We start from the raw sequence: 12,993 nt of genomic DNA, 5'->3' as shown, positions 1-12,993 counted from the left end.
TACTGAGCAATACATTAATGAGGAGATCATGAATATTCTTGAACATCTCTGCGGTAGCTGTTCTCTTTAAGCTGGTATAATGGTAGAAGATGCTGTCACCAGTATAATGCTGTTCATTAATTTCATCTGGATTGAAGGGGTCCTAGAGCGGCAGAGGCCAAGTGGCAGTGTTCAGTCACTAGAAATAAGGGGGATGTGTTTAACATAATACACAGCAGGGACAAAATGGCCATCAAAATGTTTTGACACCCTGGGATCATTGATAGTAACCGTTGATGGTTACTTTTATGTGTCAGTTTGGCTGGTGGTGCCCAGATGTTTGGGTAAACATTATTCTGGGTGATTCTGCATTGGTGTTTTTGGATGAGATTAACATTCAAATTGGTGAATTTTTTTTTTAAAAGATTTTATTTATTTATTTGACAGAGATAGAGACAGCCAGTGAGAGAGGGAACACAAGCAGGGGGAGTGGGAGAGGAAGAAGCAGGCTCATAGTAGAGGAGCCTGATGTGGGGCTCGATCCCATAACGCTGGGATCACGCCCTGAGCTGAAGGCAGACGCTTAACCGCTGTGCCACCCAGGCGCCCCTCAAATTGGTGAATTTTGAGTAAAGCACATTGCTCTCCAAAATGTGAGTGGGTCTCATCCAATTAGTTGAAGGTCTGAATAGAAGAAAAAGACTAAACTTCCCAAGCAAGAGGGGAATCTCTAGCAGACTGTCTTCAGACTGGATCTACTTTCCTGCCTGTCTGGCCTACTGGCACAGCCTGCAGATTTTGGACTTGCTAAGCTTCCATAATTATGTGAGTCAGTTCCTTATACTAAATCTCTGGTTCTGTTTCTCTGGTGAACCCTAATACAGTAGCTAGTTGGTACAGTGGACCTAGGAATGAAGTAGATGGGAAGTCTACTAAATATAACTTGATCAACATGATAGGAAAGACTCTAGGTCTCGTGCTTAGAAGTCTGACTAAAGTCACTACAGAGAGAGTCATAACCTCTCCTCCAGTTTCCAGACCTAAGCCAGCTATCATACCCAGATTATAAATCCAGGGACTCATGCACCTTGGTGAAATTTCTAATGTACTAGTGGTCTGAAGCATGTTGCAGTTCTTTCCAGGTGAAATATAAGCTCCTGTACCTTGTATCATTTCCCACTGCAACAGAGGCTTGATGCTTGTGGGTCTTTTTGGTTTTTGGAGGCAGCATATACCACATTTGAGTGTATCACTCTGACCCATTTACTATAACACTGCTAGTTTTGAGTGGAGTGGAAAAGGCTCTGTAGCAAGTGTAGGGCTAGCTACTCTGCCACCTGAAACTTAAGACCAGCAGATCCAATGATGTTAAATGTGGCAAATGAGGATTCTGTATGGAGCCTCTGGCAAATGCCAATAGGAGAATCCAAGCATATAGTTTTCTCTTAGGGCTACATCAACCTCCTGTCTGTTATAATCTGCAGAGATCGTGATCATCTTGACGTCTAACAACAGTCCATCACACTGGTTCACTTCACGGAGAACATGCAGATCAGATCTGATACGAAGGTAGTAGCCAGTTTGGGAGCAAATCCATATCCTCTTTTGAAGTTAACTGATTTTCCTTTTAGAAACAGCTCTGTGGCACTGGGTGCTGAGTGATTCTGCAAGCCATGAACTAGAATGTGCACAGCAGCACCACATCAAGTAGAAGTGGTATACAAGGGAGAGATCAAGCAGGTCTAGAACACATAAGCAAGTTGCCTGAGTAGGTGGCTCAAATCCTTTGACACCCACTCCTGTTACAAGGCTTCCTTTTCCCAGTCTTTAATTTTGGCTGCATGAGGAGTTACTTATAACCAGCTGACTAGCAAGAAATTTAGGTCTGGTTTACATTTATTTTGCCTAATAGGCTAGTGCCAGCTGGGAGCTGCAAAATCTGCTGCAGCATTACAACCTCAATCAGTATGTCTCTGAAAGATCCTGATGAAGGGAAATCTTCCTAAGGAGAATTCTGAGCAGTACAATTGCTTGTCTGCAATATCTGAACTGAGCACTACCCAGTACTATGGATCGAAACTCTAGTATTCAAGGGCAGTTGCTAATGGCTTGATGATTGTTCAGGACTTGTGAAGAACAGATTTATAAGACAAGTGACAAGGTCTGGGGGCACGGCATATAGATGGACCTCTCAGAATAGGCAGAGAATTGAAGATTATTATGCTCCAGGCGAATATTCACCAAAGGACACTGTACATCCCTAAGAATGTACTTTGTAGACATGCAACTATAGGGAACATAATTAACCATGAGCCCCAGCTGTTGCACTCTGAAATTCATCACACCTGTGCTGATTCATGCTTCCCATGGGCTGCTTCCAGCAAATGACTGAGAGTAGCAGAAATATTAAAGTATATACGGGTCTCTTGTGATAGCTGACCTTGGCTTGAGGACTCCTCAAAGGGTTTGCTGAAGCTAAATTAAGACAGAGGAGGCTCTCAATGATCAGGACAAGATGACGTACTTTATAGCGATTAGTCAGCCCTGGAAAACCATCATCCTAATGATTGCTCAGTGGGCCCATGTACGAGAGTGGCCATGTTGGCAAGGATGTAGGCTTGTACACAGGCTCAGCAACATGGACTTCCCCTCACCAAGACTGACCTACTGAGTGGCTGACCTGCCAACAGCAGAGACCAGAGACCAATACTGAGCCCTGATATGGGCACTTAGTGGCAGGTTACTTACATTAGATCCCTTCTGTCATGGAAAGGACAGCAATTTACTCTCACTGGAAAAGACCCATTACCTGGGTATGGCTTTGCCATTGGTACTTCTGCCAGCCTTAGTAGCTGTCATGGAATAGCAAAAGAGCATGTGCTGACCTATCCACCCACTTCAAGTAGCCTTTGGTGTTAGGAAGTTGAGATGTCAAAGATCCACATGCTCAAGTCAGTTTTAGAGAAAAAGCTATTCATATTTTCTCTTTCCCACCGTCGTTTCCCAATGCTCCACCACAGTTCTGTTTGCCAATTTTGAGCCACCAGAGGCTCAGGTGGGGCATTAAAAAAAAAAAAAATTTGAGAGAGATAGCACAAAAATGGGGAGATGGAGAAATCTCAAGCAGATTCCCTGCGAGCGCACAGCCCCACGTGGGGCAGGATCCCAGGACCCCGAGGTCATGACCTAAGCTAAAATCAAGAGCTACAACTCAACCAACCGAGCCATCTAGGCGCCCTTCACGTGGGGCATTTTTAATTTGAGCTACAAATCCTTTTTCTTTCTTTCTTTTTATTATGTTATGTTAGTCACTATACAGTACTTCATTAGTTTTTGATGTTGTGTTCCTTTCTCTAGGGATGTTTAAAATCAGGTATTTGGCGAAATCTACGTGGTTAAATTTACTTTCAACCAATCATGCATAGAGAGTGACATCTGCTGGTCATAAAGATTATGTCTTTCTCCTGATTCTTCTTTGCAATTGACCAGTGACCTTAATTGTTCGTAAAAATATAAGACAATTACCTCTTTCTTGGGAGAAAAAGAAACCAACACATGACTTGTAAGTGCCAATGAATGCACCACTGTGAGAAGTTTTATTAAACTAAAAAATAATCTAAGTTTCTTCTTCATTTTAGCAGACATGGCAGTCTTCTTTAATTTGATCAGGGAAAATAAACTGTTGTAGTATTTGAAAATGAATTAAAAACTCAGCTGTCCCCTTTAAAATATCCTTTGGGTTTTTGTTTCATAGCAGAAATTAATGAATTTAGTTTAAGGGAGAATACTAATGGACTTAATGAAAGACTGGCCATCAAAGGTCATTTGCTCCTGGCACTGCATCCTAGTCCTGCTTTTTTGTATTGTTAGTTTCCATGCTTCATACATGCATACATGGCTCCCATCCTTCTTCCTTCCTATGTCTAGATACACACACATACGAAACTTTGTATACATACTCTTCCAGATTTATTCCTATATTAGCTTTGGAAATTCTTCCCACTGCTTTTGATGTTAGATTATACTAGAAAAAATTAGGACTTATATTTTGTAACTACATTTTTAGACAAAAGCCATGTATTTACATTCATTGATAAAAGTATTCTGATGGATGGTGATCAAGTTCAGTTTTGTTAGAAAATATAAACTTCAATTTGCTGTACTCAGGTGGCACCTGTTAGATTCCATTCCCCTTCAGTCTTTTTTCTCCAATTTTTCACTATTATAAAAATGCTGTAAATGCCTGCTTTAAAAATAAAACTTTGTGGATATCCCTGATTCTTTCCAGGAGGTAAATTCCTAGAGGGGAAAAAATCCCCAATCAAAGGGCTATGAATAATCAACAAAGAACTAAAATTAATGCTACAATAATAAAAAATTGGGAATAGTAGGAGAGATGAACATTTTATAAATTCAATATTTTACCTATCATTTAGAGGAGTCAGTATATAACTTCTAAAGCTGATAAATCAGAACCGGCATATGTGGGGGCGCCTGGCTGACTTAGTTGGTGGAGGACACGACCTTTGGTCTCAGGATTGTGAGTTCGAGCCCCATGTTGAGGATTGAGTTTACTTAATAAAAAAGCCAAAAAACAAAACAAAAAACAAAACTGGCATATGTGTTTGGTATAAACACATTACTTAGAGATAAGGGTGGAACCACAAAATGTTAAGCAGAAATGGTTAAGTAATTGGGCAGGAAAGGGACTGTGGCTTTTCATTATAGGACTCACTTTTTAGCATACTACTTTGTTTTGCTTTGTTTTTTTTTTTTTTTTAAGATTTTATTTATTTATTTGACAGAGAGAGGCAGCCAGTGAGAGAAGGAACACAAGCAGGGGGAGTGGGAGAGGAAGAAGCAGGCTCCCAGCGGAGGAGCCTGATGTGGGACTCGATCCCAGGACCCCAGGATCACGCCCTGGGCCAAAGGCAGACGCTTAACGAATGACTGAGCCACCCAGGCACCCCTTAGCATACTACTTTGATAAGTCATTAAAGTTTTGAAATTAAAATTTAAATTTATTAAAATTTAAAAATATATTTTACCAAGTTATTATCCAAAAAAAGTATATTAATTTAAATTCCCACAGGAAATTTTTTGATGGCCCTGAATTACTACAGTGACTTCACATCAATTTACTTATTATTTATATTTGATCCATTCAAAAGTTTTGAACTACGTTAGGAGAATACACATAGCTTAAGATGTAAAATAAGTGAGAAAACTGGGATAAAGGGAAAATAAGATGAGACCAGAGGCCCAAAGAATCCATCAGAACCATCTGGAAGCTGGTTAAGAATGAAGGCCCTTGAGCTTATCCCAGACCGCTAAATCAGAATCTCTAGAGTGAGGCTCTGGGATCCTCCTTTTAGCAGCCTCAATGACTTGGAGTCCTGCTGTAAAAAGGACAAAGAGTGACTAATAGTATATTAGGACATTTATTAATGTCATGGTATTTAGAGCATGGGAGCTAGAGGAATGGACACTGTAAGACTAATTCCAAAGAATACATTTAAAAGTACATCTTATATAACTAAAATCATCCCTTTTCCCACTGTAACATTTCATAATCCTCTTCTGATCCCATTAACCTCCCCATAACAACGCTCACAGAGATGCGGCAACTCAGTCTATCATTTTGTCCTTCAACTTTTACTTTTAACATGAAGATCTACGTTCTGGGAGATCTTCTCTTTTCTCTGGGCTCCGTTCCTACCCTATTGTACCACTTAGCTGGATATTCTAGCACTTGTGTTTTTTAATGTATCACATCAACAGGTCCAACAGATACTTAGAAGAACTCTACGTATCCACTAGGCGGTACTTAGTCTTTTCTGCTGCCTGTGTTCTTATTCTCGAAATGTATTTTCACATGCCTCATGTGAAAATTAAGTTACATGTGCTAAACTTTTTCTTGGGATTTGGTATACCATAAATATAAAAGAGACACAATTATAGCTTAATTTTACAATGACATTAAGAATATACTAAAACTTATACGTTAAAAATGTATCAGCTCACAGTGACTTCTGCTGTAGCTGTAGCTTTTGTTCAATGATGTCTGAGAAACGAGGAACTTTTTTTGAAATAGCCACACGGATGTCATCACTCATATTAAAGCAGCTTCTGGACTTTGTTTTAAAATGTAAAAGTGATGAAAATCCCAACTCACAAAGGTATGTAGTTGCAAATGGTATAAGGATTTCTAGAGCTGTCTTTGCCAGGCTTGGAAACACTGTGAATTGAGCACACCAGAAATCCTCCAGCTTCATTGTCTCAAATTCCATTAGGATTTGGCCACTAGCTCGTAATTCAGCAAGATCCGTTTTCATCAAATAACCATCATCGACAAAATCCAGATTAAAAAGAAACGGATCCAGTATCCATTTACTTGCCTCAGCAAGATCTCCAACAGAGAAATATCCATGGAAGAAGTTGCTCACCTGTTGCAGGTGCTGTGTTATTTCGGCTGCAATGCTTGCTGCTTCATGATCTGAAACAATGATTTCTTCCAGAAAAGGAAAGTTGGTAAAATTTCTTTTCTCAATTCGCTTTAGCCAAAATGGAAACTTCCTAACAAAAGCAGATAACTTTTCTCTAGCTGATACTGTGTTCATGCCAGTCCTTTGCATAGATGCACTAAGTTCATTCAGGTGTTTGAATAAATCTGCAAGGTATGCTAAGTGAAATTTAAACTCTTTATTTTCAAAGCCATCAACTAAATTACTGCTTTGGTGGTGAAGAAACTGATTTATTTCTTCATACATTTCAAAAATATGGGTAAGTATTTGACCTCGGGAAAGCCACCTCATTTCAGTATGGAAAAGGAGGACACTATACTCGATTCCAATTTCTTCAAAAAAAGCCTGAAAGAGGCGATGATTTGGAGCTCGTCCTTTGATGAAATTTATTACCCTCACCACAGTAAACAAAGCATCTCTCAGTTTTGTAGGTAAGGTCTTTGTGACAAGTTCGTGAGGATTCAACAAACAATGTGTGATCACGATATGAGGCGCCTCTTTTTTCACGCAGGCAACAAATTCTGAATTTTCTCCTAGCATAGAAGACGCACCGTCAGTGCAAACAGAGCCACATACATCAAGTGCTATCTTATGCTTCAGAAAGAAGTCTCTGAAGAGACTGAACACATCTTTTCCTTTCATTGTTAATTGCAATGGTTCACAGAATAGAAATTCTTCTATGATCTCTCTTTCTTTTATGTATCGTACAAATGCCATTAGCTGACTGCAGTCACCCATGTCCGTTGTCTCAGCAAGCTGAATACCCACTTTCAGAGGAGTGGCTTTGATGTCTTCTAGAACTTGCTGTAAGATATCCTGGCTCATTTCATCAATTCTAGAATGGATCACATCATCTGATAAGGGTACCTGTTGAAGCTTCTTTTGTGCATCTGGTCCCAGAACTATTTGTGCTATTTCCAATGCACAAGGTTTCACTAATTTCTCAGCTATTGTATGAGGATTCTTCTCCTTGGCGCATAAATATGCAAACTGATAGGATGCTTGTAATAAGGCATCCTCGTGAGACGCAACTCCAAATGCTTTCAAGGTTTCACTCTGATCAGATGGTGTTGGCACGTGCTTCAGGCTACTGAGATCATGCCCACCTACACCACCATGCTGTCTGTTAAAATGGTCAGACAATTTTGATGGTCTGAGGTCAGCATTTGAAAATATCGAGTTACACAATACACATTGTGGGCGCTGAGTTCCATCGACCTCTGTTGTACAGGTGAACCAGTAACGAACATAGTCATCATCCCATTTGCGTTTCTTCGACATGGCACCCCAAAATTCTCAGGTAGTATTCCAGAGATGCTGCAGAATTTTGCTTTGGGAGTAAAATATAACCCACACATTAAAAATCAGTGGCTAACTGAATTAAAACAAAGCCGCATCACATGCCATTTGTACATGTCAAGAAATATCCTGTAACACGTCATTCAAAGTAAACCATGACAGCATGAAAGTCAAACTTAAAGCTATCAACTCATAGCTAATGCCCCGGAATAAATGACTTACCAGTAAGCTACATATGGGAAATTTGGACTTATGTAAGTTGTGAATACCTGTAAATCCTCTATTGGTGATCTGAAGGTATGGCTTAATTTGTTTTCAATGATGTATGTTCCAAACAAATCTGGTACATTTTGTATCCCCTAAAAGGGCATCTCACTTCCACCCCCTCCTTCCATTCTCCGCCAGGGATGTACACACATAGGCAGTTATGAACAAGCGAACAGAGAAAGGAGTAATTCACTAAATACTCTAAGGAAGGACATATTTTGACAAAGTGGCTAGTTCCTTTTCACAGTTGAGGATTAAACAGGTCTGTAATACTAATTGATCCTTGACTGGCTCTGACTCCAACGTAAGCAGAGAATTTCAAATGGGCCTGATTAAGTCGCCTTTGACACAGAAGTAGGATACAAATTTGGCTCAGAGCTTCCTTGCTGCTGAAGTGTAACACATTACCAGTCCATGATTCCTACTGTCCATACAGAAAAGCAAAACAAGTTGTTCAGGAGTAACACAACTATTTTTGTTACTGAGACTTCAGAAAAATGTCTCTCTAGAGACATGTCCTCTCTGGAAGGACACCCTTAGTTACAATAGGAATTTCATGATGCTTTTTCATATAACTACCCTCAGTAAAAGCAGTGAAGAAAGAAGCCGAAACAATGGAATGAAAATAAGCAGTATTCCCAAAATTAAGATTTGTTTTAATCTGAGGACAGGGATTAGAAGGTAATGGTAGGAACCATTAGCTAGGAAGCTAGGCAAATGGAGGAATCAGCAAAATCTTTTGCTAAAACGTAAATTCATGGTCCCCACTCCCAGAGATTCTTTTTTTTTTTTTTTAAAGATTTTATTTATTTATTTGACAGAGATAGAGACAGCCAGCGAGAGAGGGAACACAAGCAGGGGGAGTGGGAGAGGAAGAAGCAGGCTCACAGCAGAGGAGCCTGATGTGGGGCTTGATCCCATAATGCCGAGATCACGCCCTGAGCTGAAGGCAGACGCTTAACCGCTGTGCCACCCAGGCGCCTCCCACTCCCAGAGATTCTGATTTCCTAGCTCTACAGTAGGCGCTCAGAATCTGTATTCTATGTAAGCATTTTAGATAATTTTTACGAATGGTAACTAGAACAGTAATCTTTAATAAGAGATCCTCATCACAATCACTGGGAACCCCTTTGAAGTTACACATCTCCCTCCCTTAGAACTAATAAATCATCTCCAGAAGGACAAAAGACTAAATCTTGGGGTACCTGGCTGGCTTATTCGGTAGAGCATGGGACTCTTGATCTTGGGGTGGTGAGTTTGAGCCCGACGTTGGGCACAGAGATTACTTAAAAAAAAAAAGACTAAATCTTGTCCAGGTGATTCTAATACATATCCTAGTGCATAGTCAGATTTAAAGGAATGAAAACATATCCTTCAGGCCAACCCCTAGCTTGCTGATACGCTAGGTTGCTAAGTAAATAGTCTAAATGCTTTAAGAGGCATTTAAGTTTCTGAGTCGATAACAACCTGCTAAGAAAGTTGACGAACCTATAAAGTCATGCCTTTTCTTTTTCTTCCTCCTTAGCAATGAGCAAAGATATAACCCACAGGTAAAGCTCAAACATACCTTCAAAAACAGTTCTATCTCCTAGATAAACAACTGATCCCGTTTCCAAAGTTCTGTACTAGAGAATGTGGCGGAAATAACAGGGACACATGCATATCCAAATGCCCACTTTGGCCATAAAAAAACCTCACGATAAGGAAGGCAATAATATTAAAATACTAACTTTCTAGTGGCTCTGCCACAATTAACTAGCTATAAAATGAACTTCTATGTAAGCTAATAAGTTGATGTGCCATATGGCTGTTTGTTATGAGTCAGTTAAAAATTGGAAGGTATCTGCCTATCAATAAAGATGATCTGAAATTTCAAAGTTGATGTTAAGCTTTCTTTTGTCAAGTGATGACGATAGGGCCAACTGTGTTTAGAACCTCTCCTAACTGATAGTAAAATTATGACATTGGCATAAAAAATATTCTCTATTCTCTTGTGTATATTTGCCATGTATGCTTGGCGGAGCAGCGGAAGTGAATGAAAAAGCTTTGCTTCAGTCTCATTAGAAATTATTACAGGACCAGTGAAGAGTCCATTCCAATCCTACTCAAGTATGTTTTGATTGAAAATTTACCTGTTTTGAACAAAAAGATTTTTAGAAAAATTCATTTGCAGTAGTCCTCCTCATCACCCTCAAAAAGTGAGGATAGCAAGAATTTGATTCTCAAAGAGGAATTTACTGCCCAAGAGGCTTTCTTGTTTTAGAATCTCACAATTTTCACTTGCTCCTCTATGGTATTTAGTAACCACAATATTCTAAAATATGTAAACATTAAAAAAGCATCATCATATTAAAAAAAATATTAACGGGGGCGACTGGGTGGCTCAGTCGCTTAAGCATCCGACTCTTGATCTCAGCTCAGGTCTTGAATGAGCTTGAGCCCCACATTGGGCTCCATGCTGGGTGTGGAGCCTGCTTAAAAAGTGGGGAGAAAAAAAAGAAAAAAAGAGAAATTATTGTTAAACAGATGTGATAATGGTATGTTTGTGTGATAAAAAGCACTCATTTATTAGAGATACAGACTTAGTTGTTTACAAGTGAAATAAGACATCTGGGATTTCCTTTGAAATACTGTACTTCAGCACAAACACACACACACAAAGTGGGGTGCAGACAGAAGACATAAGATGGGCCCTGAGTTGTTAATGAAGCTGAATGATGGGTATGCTACATTAAACCATTCTCACTATTTTTGTTATGTGGGGGAATGTTCCATAGTAAACAGTAAAATAAACAAAAAGCATTGTCTTAGACATAATTCGTTTTTAGAATGTTTCCTTTAAAAGTCTGCGAGCCATCTTAAGATGCAGAGTGAGAGATGTGATAGAACAAAGTGAAATGTTTTTGCAAGTTAATGAGGTATAAGGGAAGATATGAAAAAGTATCATAACTGATGAAAAGGCACTTAAAATGAACATTCACATAACAGAAATCTTTGGGAAATGCTAAAATATATATTTCAGCAGTGACAACACCCAAGTGCAGTTGTAAACCTAAAACTCCAAACCAAACACAATTCAATTTCTATCTCGCCACTGCCGCTTCCAGTCCAAGAGAGGTGCGGGTGTCCGGGGGACGGGATTTCATCAGTACACTTTGCAGTTAAAGCCAACAGCCAGGAGAAAAGGAACAGAAATACAGTAGCTGAGCAAACGCTCCAGAGGCAAGCGCCTGGGATCCTGGCTTTGTCATCTGGAGGCTGGGTCCCTTCCAAGCCTCGATTCCTCAAGTGGGGATGACAATAGTACCTACCTTAGAGGGCTGTTGGGAGCTTTAATTATTAAGCATGCATATAAAGAACAGGCAGCTCGTAACTGGTAGGACCTGTTGGTGTATTATTAAGGACGGCACGTTTGGGAAGCGGCCCGGGTGAGCTACGGGCGCCGGCGGCGAGGAAAGAAGCCTCCGCTCGGTCTCCACCCGCCCGTCTCCGAGCCTGGGCGCAGGCCCAAGGGATGCTCGGGCTTCTTTCGGGCGCCCCTCTCCGGCTCCAATTCGCTCTCTGCTCGGGCTGGGGTCCAGCCACTGGGCGCCGGAACCAGTCAGGGAAACGGCTCCTCAGGTCCGGTCCCCGAGCAGCAACCTGCAGAGTGCAGGGAGACAGAAGCGTCCACAGCGACCTCCACCCCTGCCGCGCCGGGGTTCCATCCGGGTTCTCCGTGTGGCTTCCCGCCCGCAGACGGGGCGAGGTGTCTCCCCGCACGCAGGCGCATTAGCCACCAGCTGAGGCCTCAGAGGGCTCGAGTATGGAGCATGCGCGTTGGCCTTCTCTAAAAAAATTTTTTTTTGTGTACGTGGAGCGGGGAGATTTTTTTTTTTTTTTGTGTCTGCCAGAAAGGATGAATCGTAGAATCTAAGGAATGGAAGGTGTGGTAAAGTCCAGATAGTTGTTCAGGGCACTGAAATAAATTTTGTAACACTCCAATAACTAGCATTTTCTATGTGTGATCAAGGAGTAAAGAGAAGGGAGCTCATTGTACTTCTAAACTAAACAGAGGCAAATGCAACAGGCTGTATACTCCATGAAGATACTCACAGTGGAGACGAGCTTCTAGAGCTTGTATCTTCTTGTCCATGCAGGTCACCTCTTTCCATAAATTAGAGCGTGTGGATGAATTTCTTCAGAATCATCATTCATTTTAGAGAAAAGAGCTTCAGTTTTATTTAAAATTCGTTTTAACATGATCTTAAAGTTATAAACCTGTATTAGAGGAAAAATCCCAATGTAGAAACTAGAAAACGTTGAAACTCAAACATAGACCTCCTTCGTATTTGGGGGGTATTTCCTTCCAGAATTGTTACAAACTTAATGAAAGAACAGTTTATTCATTTTTGTATAGTCAGTCTTGTTAGAAGCATCCCACAAGGTTGGGGAACCAGGTAGTATCAAACAATGTGGGACAGATGCATCATTTTCAGGCATTGAGGGTGAACCTGGTAGACTGAGGCCTGCTTGCAGTTTCTGTCAAAAGAAGAAATTGCAGAAGACCAGTCTTCCTGGTCCAGAAAGCAGGGTCTTAAATACAAGAGAAAGGAGTAGGCTTTAAGAGTCAGAGATACTTGGCTTTATGTCCTGGCCCTAACACTTTTAACTGTCAGGACTTAAGCAAGCTACATGAGCTTTGTATGCCCATATGCTCATTTTAAAATAGGGGTATTATCCATTGCTCCATAAAGTTCTTTTGCAGAAATAACATACAAAAATTACAGCACATGGTTTTAGCACTTAAAAGGCAGCTATTATTGAGATAATAAAATCAAAGTTCACATAATGAATAGTGTTCCAGGTGTTATCTTTGTTTTCCAAAATGAAGCAGAAATAAGACATGAGTTCAGATATTATAGAATTCTTCCTAAAATCAGTA

At 40.4% G+C, this 12,993-nt stretch overlaps 1 protein-coding gene across 1 annotated transcript; it reads right to left on the bottom strand.

Moving 5' to 3' along the window:
* Positions 1–482: 482 nt before the first annotated feature.
* ZBED8 (zinc finger BED-type containing 8) lies at positions 483–12,987 on the bottom strand. The gene is made up of 2 exons (XM_002912513.4): positions 11,381–12,987; positions 483–7,833 (listed from the first exon to the last, which is right to left on the bottom strand). The coding sequence occupies exon 2, from the start codon at positions 7,782–7,784 to the stop codon at positions 6,000–6,002; it is 1,785 nt and encodes a 594-aa protein (XP_002912559.1). The 5' UTR covers positions 7,785–7,833; positions 11,381–12,987; the 3' UTR covers positions 483–5,999.
* Between the last annotated feature and the right edge of the window lie 6 nt (positions 12,988–12,993).

The sequence above is a fragment of the Ailuropoda melanoleuca genome, chromosome 3, assembly GCF_002007445.2.
Source record: "Ailuropoda melanoleuca isolate Jingjing chromosome 3, ASM200744v2, whole genome shotgun sequence".
Taxonomy (NCBI): domain Eukaryota; kingdom Metazoa; phylum Chordata; class Mammalia; order Carnivora; family Ursidae; genus Ailuropoda; species Ailuropoda melanoleuca.
The sequence above is the reverse complement of the archived record's forward strand: the minus strand, read 5'-3'. Positions and strand labels throughout refer to the sequence as shown.